Raw genomic sequence first — 21390 nt, forward strand, 5'->3', positions numbered from 1 at the left:
TGCTTCGTAAAACATACAGGCGGTATCATTCAACTACTAGAACTAGACGATAGTCCGGACTCCTTCCTCAAGGCCTCTTTTCTCGCCTTTGCTTCTTCGGCTCCTAAGAAGTCTTGTCGCAACATTTCTTCCTTCCGCTTTCGTGCGGCTTCTTCTTGTACCATCCATACTGTCAATATATTAGTACGCGCATGTATAAACCCCGTCTCCCCTCGCAATATCATCTAGACAGCTACGTTGCGCGGGGAAGATTCGACATCGAATCGGGACTGAAAGGATATCGCACGTACTCGGCTTATCTGATTTCGAATATTCCTTGAGCTGGGTCACGAAGTCGTCGAAATCCTTCTGCTTTTCGTACCGCCGCTCTAAGCTCTTCTTCTGCAGCTCCGGGTTATACTTCTTGAAGAGTTCCTCGTCGGTCGGCTGCACCCATATGACGAACGCGGGACCTCCTACGCAAACTGCGCCGCCGCTGTGGATTCGTATAGGTTAGCCATGCGGCGCTTACTTTTGAGATTGGTGGCTGTATAGTTGCTTGAGGTAGATCATGTGGGTAGATGCATTAGAGCGCGCTTACTTACACAGCAAGCATCTTGAGCCATGTCCCGAGCCTTCCTGACCTAACTGCCATCTTGTGAGTTTCGTTGTTGTTTTGTTAGGCTCGTGGCATATAGTTGACGCGGGTAAAGTCTTGGAAAAAGCCCGCGCAAGTTAAAAGTGCTCTTTGCTTGGGTACGGTTTAATAGTTTAATGGTCAATGACGAAAGTTCATTGTTCAGGGTCCTCTCTTACATAATTTGATATGGCTGGTGGGGCATTGTTATCACAAATCCTCTCCCTCCCATTGGATCGCAACCTTTCAAATACATATCTTTAACTTTACATTAAGAATCTTAAGCGCACTTTAGGATATAATTGATATCGTCTAATGAATGGTAACCAGCGCGTATTTGCTATATTATTTTTAACCGCGGCTAAAACATATCGCCTTTCCATTCCAAAGCGCTCACCGGGTCGGATCCTCCCGGCGGCTCGATATGACATACATATAGCATATTATAAGCTGAAGTATTCCATACATAGAAAGCAAACATGAAACAAACATAATCTATGAAAGTAGCATGAGCATTAGGTATGGGTATAAGGTATATTAGGTATACCTATGTAGGTAATGGGCTATTATGGAAGTTAAATCCATTTCTGAAGTATTAGCTATGTTTCAATTTTCGCATTTTAAAATCTGTGGCATTTGAGGGACTTCACCCGGTTCCCGGCATTGCAAGTGGCCAAGTCGGTTCATGCTAACAGGGGGCGGATGAGGCTGGCTTTACTTCTGTAAGGTATCCGATGGGATCAGCAAGCCAATCAAGTGTTGTTATGAATTCAGCCCTAGTTGATTTTGATACTGTAACTTTGCTTGGCATATGACGAAGATATGTGCGTATGTGTACTATACACTATGTAGTAAAGTTATAATGCTGGATTTATTTATCTTTCATGCAGATGAGGTTGAGTTTGATAAATGTCTCTTAGAGTTTTAATCAACACTTTTACGTTGCGGTCGATGAATGTTTGTTACTAGTGCAAGCGCCGTGTGCAGCCTGTGCTGTTGTGTACCCATCCTTGTTTTAACTATAGACAAACCATAAGAAGAGAAGAGCAAAATGGCTGACATTCTTGAAGCCGGCCAAAGTTAAAACACTTGAAGGAGTACATACATAGGTACCTAGGTACATACACCTACTAAAGGTATTCCTTCGATCGGGTACACATACAGGTGGATTAAAAAATAGAGGGATAGAAAGATCGGATAAGATGTGAAGAGGTACGAGGTGGAATTTATTCTCAGGCCTCCAAATCCTATATGTTGTAACTGTAAAGGAAAATAGCTTCAAATACATCTATGCAATCATTCAATATTATGGCTGTGCAAATACAACCTAAAGACAAGTAACTTTACCCAACAAAAACACTACGTTAGGTACATGATCCCATACCTATTAAATAGATGTACCTTTTTAGCGCGAGAACATCCCACTTGGACACGGATATGTTAACCATGCACCTGCCATTCGGCGTAGAGGGGCAGTTGCGACGCTAAAGTTACCAGTGGTTGCAGTGTTACTTTCATAATATTATTAGGATCCTCAAAGTCTCCTTGTACTCCCGATTTGCCGAATCGTCTCGACTTTGAATTTCCGCATTTCTTTAAGGTACCAATCCCCCCAAAAAGGATCGTCCTTATTTTATTCATACATAATTCTTCTTCCACCCTCTGCAGAGCAGAAATAATTAATATTAGGGAACTGGTCTCTCTTGACTCCGTTGGAAAGGGTAATGCTTGTTGTTCTGCGACTTTTTTCGCTGACTCTAAATACATTCCTTTCATCACGACTTATTTTTACCTATTCCTTATTCACATCATCATTAACTTATTAGCGAAAGTTTCGCTGTTCGGATCCCTTTTCTCTGAACCTCTAGACAAAAACTTTATTGACAAGCTACTGACGCCTTATTACCGAGTTGAGATGTGAAGGATATAAGGTTTTGTCGCTCACATTTAAATACATAAACAGTCCCTCAATTCAGACATCGCATTCACTTTATATAATGCGCTAGCTTGTCACCTTTCTTTACCAAATCACGACTTCTCCGAAACGGACCATCCCTTCATTCGAGAGCAGTACTAGAGCAGTACTGGGTATATTAGAGCTTGAGTAATTCACTATTCAATCTTGTATGAGGTGTAAAGACCGTGCCATAGCATCAAAGTTCGAGCTTACAGCGCGTCTCGGACAAAGTTTGCCAACCAATCCCAAGCCAAGACTCGCCGCGTTTTTGCATACGCTGGCCTGCCGAAACCGACGATCATTACTGAGCCGAAACACAACATTCAGGTACCAAATAGACCCACGGCTTAACAACCCCAGCACTTGCGACGGCCCAGAGCCTTGACTTATACTCGATTTTTACGCTGCCGAATACAGCTTCTTACTACATACCAACCTTTTTCGACCATCGCACTCTGTTGCCCCATTGCTATATAGGAAAGGGACAAGGCTGTGCTGAGGAGACGGCTTAGTAGTATATCAAGCGCTAGCTTCTGGAGAATTTGTGGCATCCTACGTTGGCAAGCAGGAAAACGTTGAGCATCGAGTCGCAAATATGGCATACAATGGCGGATATCAAGATCAGCAGCGCCCTTACGCAGGACCGGCAGCACGAGTACCTCGAGGCCCCCCAAGGGATGGATATCCACCGCAACAGCAACAATACAACCAATACCAAGATGACTATGATTACGGATACGATGGATATGACAACGGCTATCAGCAGGACTATGGTCCGCCGCCTCAAGATATGAATTATGGTAGACGGCCACCGCCCAATCAAGGTTACCCTCCGCAAGATATGTACGGTCCTCCCGGTAGAGGCGGTCGTCCTCCCCCACCCGGTGCTGGTGGAAGAGGAGGTCCGATGCGTGGGCCTCCATTTCCGCGTGGCGGTGGCCCTGGAGGTCCCGGAGGTCCCGGCGGCAGAGGTTACCCGCCTCCTAGTCGAGGTGGCCGACCAGGGCCTCCGGGCCGCACTGGTTCTTTGGATCAGAACGGTGAGAAGATGAAATATTATAGGTTTAGATATTATTACTAATTTTTACCGTAGACCGTTACGGCCCGAACGTTGCAAGCCCGAACGAGCAAGATTTCGGTAGTCCATTCCCAGTATTCCCAGGACATAACAGAAGAACGGATCTTGACGAAGAGAATGATGTCCTAAACCGAATGGGTGGAATGGACTTGAACGATGGGAGGCCGGGCATGCCTCCTAAAAGTACTTCAGTGCCAGCCAGAGGACCTGGACCTATGCCGGGACCTAGGCGAGCGCCAACAATGGATGATTATGGACGTCCATCTATGGATAGTCAAAGAGGAGGGAGAGGGCCGCCTCCACAAGGATATCCGGATCCAAGACGAGGCCCACCAGGCGATCAAGGTTATGGCTATCCAGATGATGGCTATGCTCCCCCGATGTCTCCTACTAGGGATGGAGGATTTGGACCGCCTGGAAGGAGTATGACGATGCCCGCAAATAATGATTATATGAGAAACGCCATGCCGCCACCGCCGCCACGTATGGATAGCGCACCTTATAACGGTCCTCCTGGGCGCAACTATCCCCCTCCTCGACCTTCGACCGCTTCGGGAAACAGACCGCCACCCCAGAGGATGTATCCCGACCAAGGCCCCCCAGTGCCTGCCGGGCCTCCAGGACCTTCAGGACCTCCGGGGCCGTACGATAATGGGTCACTACAGCCTCCAGGATGGAACGACCAACCAGATCGAGGTTCCTTTGGTGAATTTTACGACTCATACTACGACCAGAGGGTAAGCGGAGAACAGTATCCTCCCGGCCCTCCTGGCCCACCTGGTCTGCATGGTCCTCATGGTCCTCATGGTCCGCATGGAAATCAATACCACGAAGAAATCCCAGATTTCGATGCGGTTCCTTCCCAGAATCCGCGAGAATCGCTCGATCAGCATATACGTCCTGCCCAACCGGGGATGCACCAGCCTGGACCAGCGCGCCAGCCCGAAGTGTCTAGGGCCAAGTCGCAACCAAACTTACGTGAACCTCAAGCAGCTGTCTTCGAAATGGTTGGTGATATGCCACCGGTACCACCAGGTGGATTTCAAGCATATAAGCCCCCGGGTGCCGGCCCAGGTCTCCCCAGCACCCCAAGCGCTCCGAGACGTAGTTCTCAAGGAACCCCCCAAGGCGGGCCAGGCTCTGGACATCCAGCACCCATTAGGCCTGGGTTGATGCCAAATTCCATGGTGAACCTAAATGACAAGCCTGCCCCAGTTCGTAACTACAGTGCCGATACGCCACCCGCTGCTGCCGGACCGCAAGGCAGGCTCCCCCCACCCCCACAGAATGGGCGGCCAGCCTCCGTTACCGAAAAGACTCCCGTCACACCTGAGGAGCTAGAACGCCTACGGACTATCATCAAGAGTGATCCGAACGATCAACAATCCGCTCTCACACTAGCGAAGAAACTTGTAGAAGCGGCGGATGTCTTAGTACCTAGACTTCCTGACCAGAAAGCAAGGGCTAGATCTCGTGAACGTTACGTGATGGATGCGCATAAAATATTAAAGAAACTTGCCAGTGCTCAAAATCCGGATGCTATGTTCTTTTTTGCGGATTGCATAGGCCGTGGCATGTTTGGCGATTCGGATCATAAGGAAGCATTCACGCTATACCAATCTGCGGCGAAATTGGGAAATGCCGCGGCAGCTTATCGGACAGCCGTCTGCTGCGAGCTCGGCAATGATGAAGGAGGTGGCACACGGAAAGACCCGCTGAAAGCGATCCAGTGGTATAAGCGCGCTGCGACGCTCGGGGATACTCCCGCGATGTATAAGGTTGGAATGATCATGCTAAAGGGACTGCTTGGTCAGCCTAAGAACCCGAGGGAGGCCGTTGGATGGCTGAAGCGAGCAGCAGAGCGCGCAGATCCCGAGAATCCTCATGCACTACACGAATTAGGGTTGCTATATGAGTCGGCGCAACCGAATGATGCAATCGTACGCGATGAAGCATATGCCCTACAACTGTTCGAACAGGCTGCTCAGCTCGGGTATAAGTTCAGCCAGTTTAGGATGGGATGTGCCTATGAATATGGCCTAATGGGATGTCCTGTCGATCCACGATTGTCTATCATGTGGTACAGCCGAGCTGCCACGCAAGAGGAACACCAATCCGAACTGGCTCTTAGCGGATGGTATCTAACAGGGAGCGAGGGTGTCTTGCAGCAAAGTGATACCGAAGCGTACTTATGGGCTAGAAAAGCAGCCCAGGCTGGATTAGCAAAGGCGGAGTACGCAATGGGCTATTTCACCGAGGTTGGCATCGGTGTACCTGCAAATCTTGAGGATGCCAAGCGATGGTACTGGAGAGCAGCAAGTGAGTTTTCTCTCAACTAATTTATTTTATGTCTATACCTGGGGTAAACTAGTGCTAACGATGATATAGGCCAGGATTTTCCCAAGGCTCGTGAGCGCTTAGAAGATCTAAAACGATCTGGCAGGAGCGGACCTCGTCAACGTGAACGCATCTCCCGAAGCAAAATCGGCAAACAGCAAGAGGGCGAGTGTTCCGTGATGTAGAACACTCGGATCACCACTACACCGCCCGAAATTGACGAAAGCGGTGACGAGCAACAGTTCTCGTCCAGAACCTCATCCCTTACCAGCTTAAGGCGACCTCAACGGACCTTGAGAGTGATCAATAGGTCATCTCTTGAAGACCCATTCATTGACGAAGTGGATAAGCCTGCGGAGGCTAGTAATCAGCAATGTGCTAAAGAATAAATCACATTTTGTATCCAGAAACCGGTATATAGAGTAACCTCCCGCAGGCTGGCGTCTCGGTATTATATGGGTTTCTATCGACTAGGCCGTAATATTTAGACGGACAGTCATATTTTCCTCTTTGAAAAAAAAAACTTGCAGAGTAGAAGACAGTGGGCTCGGCATGATTCGATATACCTTGTATTATACCATTAACGCGTGCATTTGCAGCATTTGGCTATTTGATTAGTTGCCATGCGGAGGGCATTTTGTTTTTCTCAAGATACTCAAGATACCTAATTCTACTCGATTGTTATTGTTGATTCATACATTGATTAAACCTCGGTGGTTAGCTGGTCGTAGGTTCGTTTGTAAGCTTTGTGGCGTAGAAGGGGTATGTTATTTTAAATAGTTAGGTGAATACTGGATGTTGTAATTAGGTAAATTGCACTTGTGGCTTTTGTTGTTGTTAAGAGTGCCTACGTCACTAAGATGATTGAGCATCTTTGATAGAAACTCTAGCTCACAGTGTTAACTACCATACATTACTTTCATTTCATACTATACCACCACTAATAGTTTCAAATTATTGTTAATTATTAGCAAGTTTAACATGTTAGTTCATAGCTTAGTTAACTTGACTTAGAACTAACCTGATCTGCTAAAAACCTGCTTTGTTATTGACTTATCATAATATTGTATTCTATTGATGTTGTTATAATGTTTAAGTTACTAACCTGGGAGGAGGATCTAGGTAGTAATGTGCATCTAGGGTACACATGTGGCACAGCCGTTTTTGATTTGAAGCCTCAAATGTACTTCGTACCTAGGTGCGTACCACACTTGGCATGGCAGATTCTTCTTACCATGGATAAGGTAGGTATTACCTGTGTGGGAAACAATTGTAGGATGATTGGGTATCCTGGTCCGTCTCTGGTAGCTAACCCTTAAATCAATTGTTTCTCCACCGACTTCTGCCACTTTTTGATATGTGATGGCCAATCAGGGCAAACGCAAATGAGCTAGCAAATATGTAGGTCAGACGGAGTAAGATCACTATGTATCGTTTTTGCCGACTTACCTATGAATGGACAAAGGTATTTCGGATCTGGGAAGTGATGCAAGTATCATTACATAGCCAGCCATTGCATGTACAATTGGAGTTTGTCTGTAGACTTTATATAAATTCCTCATTTCTTTCGCTGGTAATGATCTAGTTCTTCGTCTCTCCATGTGAGAAAATGCTAGCTTAATATCAATTTGCTATCAGAATACATCAGATACATAATATGGCTTCCAGTAAGTAGTGCCCTCTCGGTTTCTGCATATTACTTGTTATTATCATAATTTGCGGGGTTCAAAATCTATACTCTCCTCCCCCAACCCAACGCCCCTTTCCCCTTTCCCTCCACCCCCCATAAACCTTTTTAATTCTTTTTTATATACTTACCTAATATAATTTAAACCTCACCTTATTTTAAGGTAATGGAACTAATCATTAGGCATTAATTAGTGGCTAGGAATAATACATGCGTTCCTTTACACAATTTCACGAACTGGGCTAATCATCTAATATTAGTAACTAAGGATAAGATTTGCTCTCTTGCTCATGATGCCAAATGCGGCAAGCCTTCGATAGCTGTATGGAGACATGGGGGACCCAGCAGTGACATATACGCGAATCTTTCTCAAAGCCCTCTTGAAGCTGATGAGTTAAACTTAATCACTTCCAGGAACTACAGTCATGGGCCATACCTTTACTTCAACACCATTCATAAGAGTGATGATGGGCAATCAACTCAGCACAGTACGGATATCAAGGTCAAGAACAATGCAATTGATCTCAACGAGGCCTACTTGCAACCTAAATTGAGCGCTTCCAAGGCCTTGGGACATGTTGAACCCTCTTTCAGAAATTCTCTCGGTCTTGCAAAGTGGTCAAATGGCTGTCGATACCGCTGCGAAACAGAGCCAGACCTGATCACAAGCATCTTTGCGCATATCGAACATGGCATGTACATATGTCGATGGAAACCGGAGTCCACGATTACATTCAATGTTAATCGGAGCAGCTTTCTCAACAATTGCGATGCTGAGCATGCGGTTAAGAGTCTCGAAAAGGCAGCTAGTGAGTGGAACAAAGGCAAGATCAGTATACGGTTCGAGAAAGTCACAGACGATAAACCAGCCGTATTCCAACTTGTGTACTCAAGCAAGTACGATCCTGGTCTGCAGGCATATTCTTTCCTCCCAGGCTATCCCCCAGAAAAGCAGCGACTATATGTGTGTGCGCCGTGTTTCAACAAAGAAGAACCATACTATGAGTATCTGGCCAATATCTTCTGCCATGAACTCGGCCACATACTTGGTTTACGACACGAGTTTGCAGACATAAACCGGCATGAGCGGCGTTGTCCGTCATTATTAATTGGCAGACGTAATAGCTCGTCAGTTATGAACTATTTTGAGCACCCAAGCCTGATGTGTATTCAGGAGGATGACTACAGAGGTGTGAGGCAACTTTACAACCCTCAAAACCATGTGTTTGACAAGTATATCATTATCGACAAAGACCCAAGGGAGTTTGAGCATGCTTGTTAGATTTTTTTCGATAAAAGAGGAGGTAAAGTTGAAGAAAATATACAACTTAGGATAAACTTCTGTTAAGGTCCTATGGCCTTATACCTTATTATATCATATCTCTTTGCAAGTCATCCGCTTCTAAAATGCAGTATTTAAACAATTCTCCTGTTGTCTAAAAGAACTGTGCTATTCATATGAAAATTGTTTACGTTGTATTAGTTATACTAGTGTTATAAGTCAGAACAATTCTTCCTTAGTTGAAGAAAAAATTAAAAGTAGTGTGGCATTGTTATTTAACCATCACTAAATACCTTACGGAATTCTATAAGTTTAATTTTAAAATATATTTAATCAAAGTATAGCTAGGAACAAGCGCATTGTCCAAGGTCATAAAGATGGTGTCTCATTGAAAAGGTTTTTATTACATGTGTTTTAAAATAAAATAAGAACACCCAAAAAAAAGAATTATTCGCCGGAACCGGAATATCCACCTTCCGGTCACGCAAGCCACAGTTTGGCCACTTTTCAGCCATTTTACCACTTAAATAGGTGTACGTATAGGTTATATTGTTTGTATGAGATTACGTCAATGTATAAGTACCCAAAAGGTATCTCCGGTTCCGAGCGTACGTGTTTACAGTATTATATATTTAAGAATAATTGAGGTCATCCCGCAAGAACAGGGGTACCTAGCCCTTTAGCATCCTAGTATTTCATCCCGCAAGAACAGGGGTACCTAGCCCTTTAGCATCCTAGTATTTCAGCCCTCAAGAACAGGGGTACTCTAGCGCCTTACAGGGTAGTTCATTAAGGTGGGTCATCCCACCCTGTCATTTACGTGCTGATTCTCGAAGTTGAAGTTACGAATACACTAATAAATACAATTGTTTAACCCGCCATCACACGCATACCCTGCATTGCATCTCTGCCAAATGGCATTGGTTTCTAAGAAAATTGGAACAAAAGGTGCGGGTATATAGATCTATAAATTTCGAAGGTAAACTTCTATATGAATTACGCAGTTCTTTCCTCTTAATATCTTATCTTGCCAGAATTAATATACCACCTACCAATATAGTCGCTTATAGAAGAGATTCCTCGACAAAGGTAGTTATTCGTAAATATTAAACGTCATGACTGGTGAGTAGTCCCTACCTTGCCTCTCAGTTCCTTTATACAGCTTTCCATTTTGAGCCATATCCTTCCATTCGAACAATTGCACTACACTTTTAGTCATGCGAAGGAACTAATCAAGTATTCATAAAGATGAAATTTGCTGTTCTTCATACAATACCATCGAGGCCTCTGGTGAGATTCAAGGAGACGGAAATGCTGCAACTGGCAAGAGTAAATTTTCCGGCCAAATAGAGGCCAGCAGCGAAGATACGAATAAAGGGCAAATAAATGAGAGGGATTTGAGCCCAGTAAGATAATTAAAATCCTCAAACCTGTCTACCTAGGTATATAATTGACCATTGCTTTCGGCCGGCAGCTCATGTTAACCTCTGAGCCTATCATACACGCAAGCCTTCCTACGGAATCTACTGAAGCTGATGGGTCATTCACCCTTAGCTTTAGCTGCAAATCTTCTTCTAGTCTCGACAGGAATGACTGCCAGTCGACACCGAGGACCCCAATCAGTGAAATCCTCATCTATCCTAACAGCGAGGATGTTAGCCCAGAGAAGCATGCCACAAAGAGCAAGCAAACCCAGGACAGTTTTTTACTTGATCTCAGTATATGCAACGATGTTTTATTTGAGCAGGATGTTCCTGCTCAAAATAGCACTGATGTAGGGATTGAAAGCAATGCGATCAACCTTGACAAGGTTGACGCCGAGCCTAGCCCCCAGATCAATCACTCTTTGAAGCAAGTTGATGCCATTTTTGAGAACGTCCTGAGCCCAACTAAAAAGGCAGATTCATCTTCGTATCTTTGCATGACTGAGGCAACGCCCATCAGCAGTATCCGTCTCCATCAAGTATGCGGTAAGAGATGTCACAACACCATTTACCGATGGAAGCGAGGATCCGAAATCACATTCAACGTGGATCGTCACAGTTTTAGATCCAACACCGAGTACGCAAGAATTGCCAACGAAACCCTGGATGCTGCGGTCGAACAATGGAATAAGGGACGGTTCGGTGTACGATTCAAGAGAGTTGAGGACCACAAAGAAGCCGTTTTCCAGCTCATCTACTCAGCGGGCGGTGGAGATGTCCTAGCAACTGCTTTTTTCCCTAACACGACGCCGATTGGGCGACGATTAGTGGTATATGAACAGGCTTTCATAGAGGTCAATGGCCGGTATGATCTGATGACTAACATCTTCTGCCACGAACTGGGACACATCTTAGGATTGCGACATGAGCGCGCTCATGAAAAGGAGGCCGGCTATCCGTCCGTACAATGGGGTGGCTCTAACCCCCTTTCCATCATGAACGACGACTTGACGCCAGACGAGTTTAGTATTCATGAAGACGACTATGTCCAGGTGAAGGATTTTTACGAATCCTGCGCCACTTACAACAAATATACTATCGTAGATGTGGATGCGAAGCCCTGCGCCATTTACTTTTGTCGCTGCCCTCATTGCCGCAATGCTTAATCAGCTTCTTATAGTAAGTCTATATCGCATCTTACCCTAGCTTGGAACGCTCGACTTAATGATCTGCAGGTAGCTTCTGGGCAAACCTGTAATGAAAGTTACATGCGAGCATCGCTGTGGCTTCAAGCGGGGTTATGGGCTGAAATTTGAGCTCTTCTGGTTATTAGAGACAATCTTTGGGATCATTTTATACTAGAAATGATCAACTGATCGTACCTATGGGCTATCAGACGGAGCAATGTTGATATTTTCGGCTTTATGAGTAGATTCTGGGTATATAGAGTCATGATGATGCATGTATAAGCTCTTAAAAATAAAATATTTTGCAAATTTTTTATGACATAGCATAACATATGGTGATACTTTAAGGATTATATCAATATGAGCTAGTGTGTGGTGAAGCAACTGAGACAGACAATGGGTATATTGCGATGATATACGATAGAGAAGTTTATTGCTATCGTTCTGAATAGCCGTAGTTAATCCAATTTGACTTAGGAGAAACTGGCTAAAAAATGCTCTCTATTATATAGGATCTTGCTAGTCCCACTAATAGATCAACCATATCCAGAGTAACTACTATTGGAATAGGCCCACTATTAACTACAGTACGCCCCTTGTAATAATGTTATTCAGCGGACCCCTAGAGCTACTTCGCTGAGATCCTGAAGCGTATATCTACTGCTGCCCTATAAAATGGTTATACATAGCTTTTCGAAAACGTCGTTTCAAGGTATTTAATGCTATAAAACCCTGGTATAATAGTTGAGATGTTTTAAGAGGCGTTGTTCTATTCAGAATTAGAAGCTCTGTTCTATATCGTGCACGTCCGAAAAACTAACATTATTACAAGGGGTGTATTGTAGAGACGTAGTTCTTAGATATTTTTATAGACTGGAATGAAATAGACTGAGGACGATGTGTTATGTTTTTAACGCTCGATCCTAAGCCAATCCCAAGCTTCAGGGGTTCTTCACACGTTGTTGATTTCAAGCAAATACCTAACAAGACGGCACACACTACGACCATGAAACAAAATAAAATAGAAAACTTCCATATTTAACTGATTCTGATGCACCGGGTAGTAAAAGTGGTGGTACAAGCAAGCCCCCCCTTTTCCGACTTTACCATGCTACCTAGGAGAATCAACGAGAGAATACCCTATGTACCTAACCCATCATCTAACCGCCTCTGTTTTCGAGGCAAGATAATCCACAAAGTATCGATAACCCGTAGTCTATAAGTTTTGCGAAACACTTTAAGTCCGGACTCGTCCGAGTCTGCCGGCCAGCATTCCGTCATGCAACCGTCCGCCCTCCCCGATGCATAATGCCCCCCCGTACTTCGGTATCAAAAATACACCACTCCGTAGCCCATGCGCCTGCCGCCGCTCTATCTCCTTAGGCCTTGACAGCCTCCTTGGCTTGGGCGACGCCGTCTTCGGCGGCGGCGGGTAGGTTCTTTTGCGAGCTGCGGTACATGATGATACGGCCGACCTGAATGATGCCGACGCAGCCGAGGAAGAAGTTGACGGTGGCGAGGAGGACGTTCCGGGGCTTGATGACGAAACACCAGCGCGTCCAGATGAGACCGGTAGCCGTTAGGGCGCCGTTCTGTGTTAACGACAGCTTCTCGGCGGGTCGCGCGAAGTCGGAGACACCTGCGATGACAATCGCCCACTTCATCACCGGCGCCCTGCGTCATGCGAACAATCTCGCCGTTAATATATATAGATGCGCTATAGCAGATGGATGGACGAGCGTAGGCGATCCGGAAGGGGGTATTCTTACCAGAAATGCACCGTCTTCAAGCCAATAGGGCTGTTCCACATGCGCTGGAACCAGCTCTGTGCAGCAGCCGCCTCTCCGGTAGTCGCAGTACTGGCAAAGCGGCGGCTGGTCTGGGGCGCAAAGTTACCGCGGAAGGCCGAGCGCAGCGCAGACTGCTGGAACACGGGCCGGGTGGCGCGGAAAAGAGTGGTGGTGGCTGGCATTGTTTTCCTTGGGGATTGGTCGGTTTGAAGGGTTTTAATGTGAGGGAGGGATGGATGATGGATGAATGGGCAGGTTTCTTAGGAATATGCAAATGCGTGTGGTACTAGCGAGAAGGGGGAGGGCAAAAATAAAATAAACAAATATAATACCGTGAGCCTGCTCGCCTTTTTTTTTTCCGCTTTGTCCTCGGGACCTTCGAAGTTGATGAGTTGTTGTCAGAATTAAGAATTTGGAAAGGGTTCTAATTCCTAGGTCCGATATTAGGATAATTTTAGTTGGGGTTCCGAAGATAAGAGATACGTATCTAAACTTAGACCCGTTGTTGGACAGGAATTGATTGAATTGTTACATAGATCCGGCAACCGTTGGGGCATTGGAAGTACCCCTTGCATTTGCATAAAATCTTGCATAAGTGGCGTGTCAGCGTGTGTAGCATCGGAGGTAAATTTTATGCATTTGCCGACGTCAATCGTTAATTCATCGGTTTCTGACTAAAGCTTCGAACTACAGCCCATTTTAAACATTCTACCAACTGAAGCGAACCTCAACCTCCACCATCCCGACCCGACCTGCCATCTTTGATCGCTGAGCGCCAATCGCAAAGATGTCGGGCAAGTATGCTTTTACGAAGGCCCTGAAGGAGGTTCGCTTCTTGTTCTGCCATACTGGAGAGGGTAGTGCTGCGACGAGGTGAGCGCGAATTGAAGTAATCTCCCGATGCTAAGGTGGCTGACAATGTTGTGTTGTAACATATAGGACATTCTTGAACCGAGCATACCCCACGATGAAGAAGAACAATCCATTCACACCTATCCTCATACGAGAAGCTTCCGGCACCTTACCCAAGGTCTATGCGAGATATGGTTCGTTTGCGCTATTCGGTCCTGGGGAAACAATGGAAATACTAACGAGTTATGGTTACAGAGTTTGGAAAGGAGAAGAGTCAGTCATTAGAAGGTACTTCACTGATTCCCGCGAATGTCAAGGAAGTACATGCTGACAATGATACTATAGGACTCACGGATAAACAAATCGAAGACACGGTTGCACAATTAGTCAGAAGCGAGACTGCATAAACACTTTACTTATAATTGGCGTTAGTTATGAGAAATAAGTACCTAGTTATTCGTATTGCTTGCTATGTTACCATAATGAGAACAAGACCCTGTCTAAAATAAAGACTCCTTGTGTACTCCCATTCTGATTCTCGTTTTTGTTTTTGCTACCTATTATTAATGATAGTACAGTATAGATTTAAACACCATAATTCTGCTTAACATGAGGTGTCGGGTCGAAGGTGCATGATAAGACAGTGCAATTTCGGAAAGTAGTCATTTAGTTGAGAAACCGCCCCTATTTTGCACGCCTCTTGTGTGTCCCACGACATTGTAAGGTCTATTATATTTGGACCCCAATAGGCAAATACTATGGTCGGTATGCCTGTCTTGGTATTCTCGACCTGGTGTAAGGCTCAGATTAGGTAGTCGTCATCAGAGGCGACATCCGTATCTGATTCGATTTCGCGGGCGATTAATGTGCTTGTCTCTTATTATCGCTCGGCTAACGTCCAAGATTCGTGATGTATTAAAGTAATGTGTTGGTGTTTTCTTAGTATCTTTGTCTCCATATAAGATGTTTGCCCCCATGGTGGATTCCTTACCAGAAGGATTTGTCTTTACCACCTTCTTCCCTGCTATTAGGAGGTTGAGGAGCCATTTCTACAATGGGAGGTACCAGTTCACCACCAACCCCAACCCCGACCCCCTTCTGAGGTATAATTCCTCCCTGGGTCCAGGTCTGAGTCCAAGTTTGTGTTATGGATGACTAATATGGCCTCCTTAGTATATATCCCCGTAGGAGAGAGTTATCTTTGGTAGTCGGAATTGGTATTAGTGTTAGGGTTGGTACGAAGCCATGTTGAGGAAGAGGATGATATATCGGCTCATGTTCTCCCACCACAGCCGACGGGACCCGTGTAAGAAGGACCAGCATTAGTAAGACCAGGACTTGAATTGGCCAAAGGGGTTTGGACTGGCGTCAGAAATATAGTATGCCGTGAACAGTCGATTCTTGTTGATCGAATCTGTATCAGCAGCAATTTGATAATGCTCTACCAGGATGAGTCTGGTAACGCCCACGAATTGCTCGATAGTGTACGTAGCCACATCATGCTTTAGTTTGTCGGCATGTTCTTAGGGTTCCGTGACGGATTGTGTAGTAAAGGATAAGGCGATAGGATACTCTAAGTTTAGGCTTATTGTAGTGTCGTTATGATAATTGATGGCTAGCCTTATTAGTTTCACCAGTAGTAGTATTGCTTCCATCGGCATTAGGATTGCCGCACTTCTGACTTTGCTGCTCCGTTGTTTAGTGGTGAATTAGGGGTAGGAAATCTCGCGTGGTTGATGAGGATTAATAGGCCGGTTCGATGGCATGATCAAATGAATCTCAAAATTCCAATATATTTGACCCGGCCCACCCAAACCCGACCTTGGGCGGTTTGCGTTGGCCATTTTGTCTGTGAGGTGTATAGAGGTGAGTTGAATAGTTATATAGTAGTAGTCTTTGAAGTTTAAGAGCATTGTGCCGAGAAAAAGAAGGTTGTGTTAATAGTCTGGGCGATAACTCAGCCAGTAACTAAATTGGTGAACTTAGTGAATATGGCGTTAATATGTTTGATCTTAATTTTAGCGTAGGTTTAGTAGGTGATTACATACGTGATAGCATAGAGAGCGTGTGTCAATGGCTTTGTCATTATTAACACAGGCCGTTGGGAGGTTGAGGAGCCAGGGAACTGGGGAAGTGCCTGTGCGGAGACCACTTGTGCTTCAGGCTTGATTTTTGAACACTTGTTAGCGCGACCGTGTAAAAAAAAGAAAAAGTATAAGTCAAAGGTAACAATGTAAAGGTGAAGGGGATACAATCGCCTACGAGTAGGGTAGCTGATAGTGTATGGAGTAGAAGTTGGTATTGGTTGGTATTGGTAATACCTTATGAAGATTGTGTAGGTGTAATAATCATTGATAGTGAAGAAAGAGAAGGGTGATTACTTACCGCTTTGGATTGTTAAGACCAGTTTATAGTCATCTTGAACTCCTTCGGGGCTAGCTTCTTCTGGGCGAAAGAAGGCAGCCAACCATCAGGCCTTAAGGCGACTAGGTAGTTATGAGAGAAGTAGTTGTAGATTAATAAATGTAGGTGCTTCTTGAAGCATGAGAATATGAGGGTAGAATATTATGGGATAAATGTAGGTGCTTCTTGAAGCATTAGGATATGAGGATGGAATGTTGTAGGATAGGTATTAGGATAGGGTTGTTTATTATTAATGTTAATGTAATGTTAAGAAGAGGTGGATGATAGGATAGTAAGAACGTAGTGTGGTAATGTAAGGTAAGAGGGTTGATGTGAGAGTAGGATTGAAGTAGGATTATTATGAAGAAGAGAATTAATTGGAATGGATTCCTTGTGGGAAAGGGTAATGTTTAAATAGGGCGGTGAATGTGAATGTAAAGAAGAAAGAAAACAGACGGAAGGAAGGTCGAAGAACTTTGGAGGGTTACGACGGACTTGTTGCTTAGGATAGAGACGCGTTGTAGCGCCGTTACTTCCTTAACCAAGCTATTTTGGCAAATGGATACCTTAGATCTGATGTTCTCATGAGATACATCGCTACTATGAAGGAAGGTGGTAGGCCGTAACTAGCAGTTGCGGCTGTTGCAATGGTCACTTGATGGTCCGTGATGACTATGTTTTTGTGCACGGACATAGCACGGACCTAGATACGAAAGAGAACATTTACTTTACAGCTGGGCAACTACCTGTTAACATATCATACTGGGCAGGCACTTGTTAGGTAGGTACCGAAGCCCTCTTTGTACATGGTAACTTAGATACCTAAGGTATGTACCGAGGCTCTAGCCAATGGCTTAGCAGTTTAAGTCTGTGATTAGGAGTGATTTCCCCTTTTCAGACTTTGGGCATATAGCTGTCTTCCTCTGATATTTCTGGTAGGACCCTAAAGAGTAACCAATAGAAGGATATTTCTTATATTGCATTGAATTCAAATAAAGACCACTAGTAATTGTTCTATAATCTGTTTTGACATAATGGATTTAAGTGTTGGAGTTAATGATGGGACGTGGTTTTATTCTTTACCTGGGATTTAAAACTCCTCTATGGAACATACCTAGGTAAAGGTCAAAATAAGGGGTATATATGGATATGTACATGGCTAAGAAAAATAATTCTATACATTTACAAACAAGCTATCATGGGAATAAGATAAAAAGTGTGGACTATGGGAGTAGAGTCTGTATATTGTAGTCTAAATTATATACCTCTTTTACTAGCTAGCTAAAGAACTAATTAACTATAGCAGGCTGGAACTAGGGCTGAGTATTAATTAAGCTGGCAAAGGGTTCATAGAGCGTAGCCAATACCAGCACAAGACATATGACTACTTTTGTTGTGTACAACGCCTAAGAATTACTCCTTGCTACTCTCCTGCTCTAACATCTTGAGTATCTCTGACTCCTTGTCGCTAGCAACAGCCTTTCCATTGTTCCAGTCGACAATCTATTCCAAAGTTAGCATGTTACTTAACTAGACAAATAGGAGAAGGGGGTATGATCATGAGTGGGCAAAGAAAAGGAGACATACTACAGGCCATTTGAAGTTCTCCTTGCTCTCTCTGAACTTCTTCAGGGCCTCATTCTCTGTCGAGGCGCCTTGAACGATAGAGCCGATCTTATTTTTGCCGACGTACTCTAGAATAGTCTTGAGTTGGTCGACAGTGGGAGGATCCTCAGTGATGTTCAATTCAAATTCCTGACGAGAGCGCTTGGGATGCGTCTGGTGAGAATGATCACTGGCTTGATCTTCAGTTGCTGTCTCTGTGGCATTGGCTGAAACCTGCTTTAGGAGAGTTGCCGCTCTTGTGGAGGCCGGTGAGCCTGCCTTATGGAAGAGGGTAATGATATCAAGAGTTTTGTGCTATTCACGCATTAGCATTTATTACTTATTAATTAGCTAGTTTAAAGCTTCAAACCTACAAAGCGGAACATTGTGGCTATGGTTTCTTGTGGCTTATTTGTGAATCAACTAATAGATGCAAGATTAAAGAAGAGGAAGTCGTGTTTGAAACCGGTGATGTAGTTGGATTTACTTTTTTGGGACAGCTTTTGACTTGGCGTTGGAAGCTGTGATAGCTTCCGGGAATTCGGTGACGTCGGCCTATCAATTGCCTGTCAGCCACATGTAGCTCAGGAACAAAGTTGGTTCGATAATTTTTATCAATCTACGCTAGCCCTCTTAGGGATCTTTAGTGTCTACGGTACAAAGTACATAACATTAGAATGTTAATCTAGCCAAGTTCGAATGTGACCCGTGCACGATTTTTATCTGAAGGGTTGGGGAAGTTACATCCATACATCTACGGAGGTACCTAGGTACTGTACGTACCCTATAGGCCCGTTGCTAGGTGGGTATGGCGGTTTCCACAATAATGTACCTAACACACTGGAGCCCACATACAAAGTATACATAGTACATATTTGGAAGCGCGTTGCAGCTATGATTTTTTTCTTGATGACATCTCAGCATTGCCAGCAACATCCGAATTTAATTAAATCTCCCTCCAATCATTTTAACCCATTTCAACCCATTTCTCGTAACTACCCACCAGTTTGTGCCTTTTACAATCCAAGAATTCATCCTTGATTAGGTATCCGTGTTTGCCTATCCACCTTGTGTGTCCTAAACATTGTATCTCATTCCTCGAATTTCTATTCACCGAATAACCGGAGAGGACAATGAGACCATTGATCGTGCATAACGTCCCGGACGAGGAACTTTATACCGGAGACGATGGGATTCAGCGTCCATATGCTATGTATTTCCCCGAGTATGTAACCGTTTCTCCCTTTCAAAGAAGTCATTATTTTGAATCAAATCTGCTTACCACTATGTCCCATGATAGAGGCGAACGTCAACGTACCCTCCCACGTACGCGTGCGCGAGAGGTAACAGAATCGGGTTCCTTCGGTAAATCAACTAGACGATCTCGCTCTAGAACGGGAAGCGCGCCGCCGAAACGTGAAGATGCTACGATGCATAATGCCGATAAAATATTTTCGAATTACATAGCAAGCCGACAGCAAGCCCCTAACGCAACGACAACAGCGACAACAAATACCGCCGCTACCCAACGAAAGACGGGTTATCTAGGGCAGACCGCTGCGCAGTCGCAAGAGGATTCTGCTTCTGCCACTCAAGCTTCGACGTATCGCAAGGAACCTGTTGAAGTTATCCTGAGAGGTTATTCATCGCCATCACAGCAGTATGCGGCCATCAACCATTACGAGCAGCTGGCAGGGAGGATATGCGAGGACTACTCTAGAGAGCCGCCCGCCGAGGCGCGACGCTACAAATCAGACCTGCGAGATCCCGCGCTTACGAGGCGACAACCCTTGTCGGCCCCTGAGCGGGCTAAGGTTAGCAGGGTGGCCAGCGGTGAACACTGGGTGAAGATTACGTTTGAATCATCGGAAGCAGCTGAAGCCGCGACGTACGCCTCTCCGCAAAATATATTAGGTCATCTTGTCTACGCCGAACCCTATCGTGGTCTGCCTCCTAAGGAAGATGCTGCAGTACTCGATGTGATCGGCGATGGTGGCATGATCGATCCGTTTAGGTCTAACACATTCCGAAGCGTGCCGAAAAGGCCATCGCAGCCCCGCATAGATAAGGGCACGACATTCCCTAAGGCTCTCTTAACACGGGCAATCGAGCGGACTACAAACCTACAAGACTCTCCCCCAGGATCTCAAGGCTCAACCCAGACTATGGATACCACTACGGCATCGACAGCAACGGTGACGGGTGCGGTCCCAGAACTGCAGAATACAGAGCCAGTGGATAATACGTACTGCCGGCGCATTCCAGAAGCTAAACGGGCTAGGATCCTACCGGCCGACCAAGCCCTAGCCCCTCAACTGACTTGGCAGCAGAAGCTGCTGATCTACATTCCGCTGATAGGATGGTTTGGAGGCTCAATGATCGGGAACGAGGTGCCCCGTAACGAGCTCGGCGAGTTTGACTTCAACAAAGCTAGTTTGTACTGGCAACTGATGTTTTACCTGGATCTCTGGTTCGGTCTCTTCGGTCGCGAGCTCGTTAGTGGCGATAAGGAAGACTAAGAGACTTTAACCGCACATACCAACCTCTTACATCATCAAATTTTTTATACTACTTCGTAATGCTATGAAAAGTACCTAGGGACACGAGGGCAAAGCGGGTTTTGGTAATACGCCCCCCTGGAGTTGAGGTTCACATTTGGAAGCCCTACGATAAAGTGCCTAAGGACAGATAGTTAAGTGGAAAAGTGAAGAATAAGGAGCTTTGCTATGCTTGATCTCGTTGTCATTACTATAGACGAGCTGCACGTGGATAGGGGGCATCGGGCTGGGTTAGCGGCATACTGCGCATAGGTAGTTGTTACCACGAGGAGTTTGCTTTTTTTTTTTTCGTGTACGATGAAATTACATAGGTCACTCGAGACCGACGGGAACAATAATGCATTCCAAGTCATAATATGTTTGCTCCCTTTCGTATGAATGCTGGCTAAGTGTAATGTGTAATGTCATACATGTATACAGCTGTGGAACTACCTATCTACATGTATGTATGTAATACTTGAGACGCAGACCGAATGCTGGCTGTACTAATGTAATAATATGTAGGCAAGAGGTAGTCATGAAGCGAAGGTACAAAGCGGGAGATGCCATCCATTCTAATGTCGAAGATATGACTCCGTTCATCTATTCGTGTGCCGTGAAATGTAATACAGTAC

At 45.0% G+C, this 21390-nt stretch overlaps 6 protein-coding genes across 6 annotated transcripts; 3 read left to right on the forward strand and 3 right to left on the reverse strand.

Annotated features, from left to right (window-relative positions):
• Nucleotides 1–29: 29 nt before the first annotated feature.
• GL218_08102 (Assembly factor cbp-4) lies at nt 30–634 on the reverse strand (the record flags this gene model as incomplete). Its single annotated transcript, XM_033584891.1, has 3 exons — nt 30–169; nt 291–475; nt 585–634. The coding sequence occupies 3 exons, from the start codon at nt 632–634 to the stop codon at nt 30–32; spliced, it is 375 nt and encodes a 124-aa protein (XP_033441012.1).
• Nucleotides 635–3168: 2534 nt separating this feature from the next.
• Nucleotides 3169–11547, forward strand: GL218_08103 (Chitin synthase regulatory factor 3; the record flags this gene model as incomplete). The annotated part of the gene is made up of 5 exons (XM_033584892.1): nt 3169–3613; nt 3667–5970; nt 6040–6157; nt 8090–8737; nt 10536–11547. 5 exons carry the CDS (start codon nt 3169–3171, stop codon nt 11545–11547), a joined length of 4527 nt encoding a protein of 1508 aa, XP_033441011.1.
• A 1400-nt stretch (nt 11548–12947) lies between these two features.
• On the reverse strand, nt 12948–13540 carry GL218_08104 (putative mitochondrial pyruvate carrier 2; the record flags this gene model as incomplete). The annotated part of the gene is made up of 2 exons (XM_033584893.1): nt 12948–13242; nt 13338–13540. 2 exons carry the CDS (start codon nt 13538–13540, stop codon nt 12948–12950), a joined length of 498 nt encoding a protein of 165 aa, XP_033441006.1.
• Nucleotides 13541–14145: 605 nt separating this feature from the next.
• Nucleotides 14146–14617, forward strand: GL218_08105 (NADH-ubiquinone oxidoreductase 10.5 kDa subunit; the record flags this gene model as incomplete). Its single annotated transcript, XM_033584894.1, has 4 exons — nt 14146–14231; nt 14298–14404; nt 14466–14498; nt 14556–14617. 4 exons carry the CDS (start codon nt 14146–14148, stop codon nt 14615–14617), a joined length of 288 nt encoding a protein of 95 aa, XP_033441005.1.
• A 3409-nt stretch (nt 14618–18026) lies between these two features.
• Nucleotides 18027–18604, reverse strand: GL218_08106 (uncharacterized protein; the record flags this gene model as incomplete). The annotated part of the gene is made up of 3 exons (XM_033584895.1): nt 18027–18116; nt 18201–18533; nt 18593–18604. 3 exons carry the CDS (start codon nt 18602–18604, stop codon nt 18027–18029), a joined length of 435 nt encoding a protein of 144 aa, XP_033441008.1.
• Nucleotides 18605–19351: 747 nt separating this feature from the next.
• On the forward strand, nt 19352–20737 carry GL218_08107 (uncharacterized protein; the record flags this gene model as incomplete). Its single annotated transcript, XM_033584896.1, has 2 exons — nt 19352–19443; nt 19519–20737. 2 exons carry the CDS (start codon nt 19352–19354, stop codon nt 20735–20737), a joined length of 1311 nt encoding a protein of 436 aa, XP_033441007.1.
• Between the last annotated feature and the right edge of the window lie 653 nt (nt 20738–21390).

The sequence above is a fragment of the Daldinia childiae genome, assembly GCF_008694065.1.
Source record: "Daldinia childiae strain JS-1345 chromosome Unknown Scaffold11, whole genome shotgun sequence".
Taxonomy (NCBI): domain Eukaryota; kingdom Fungi; phylum Ascomycota; class Sordariomycetes; order Xylariales; family Hypoxylaceae; genus Daldinia; species Daldinia childiae.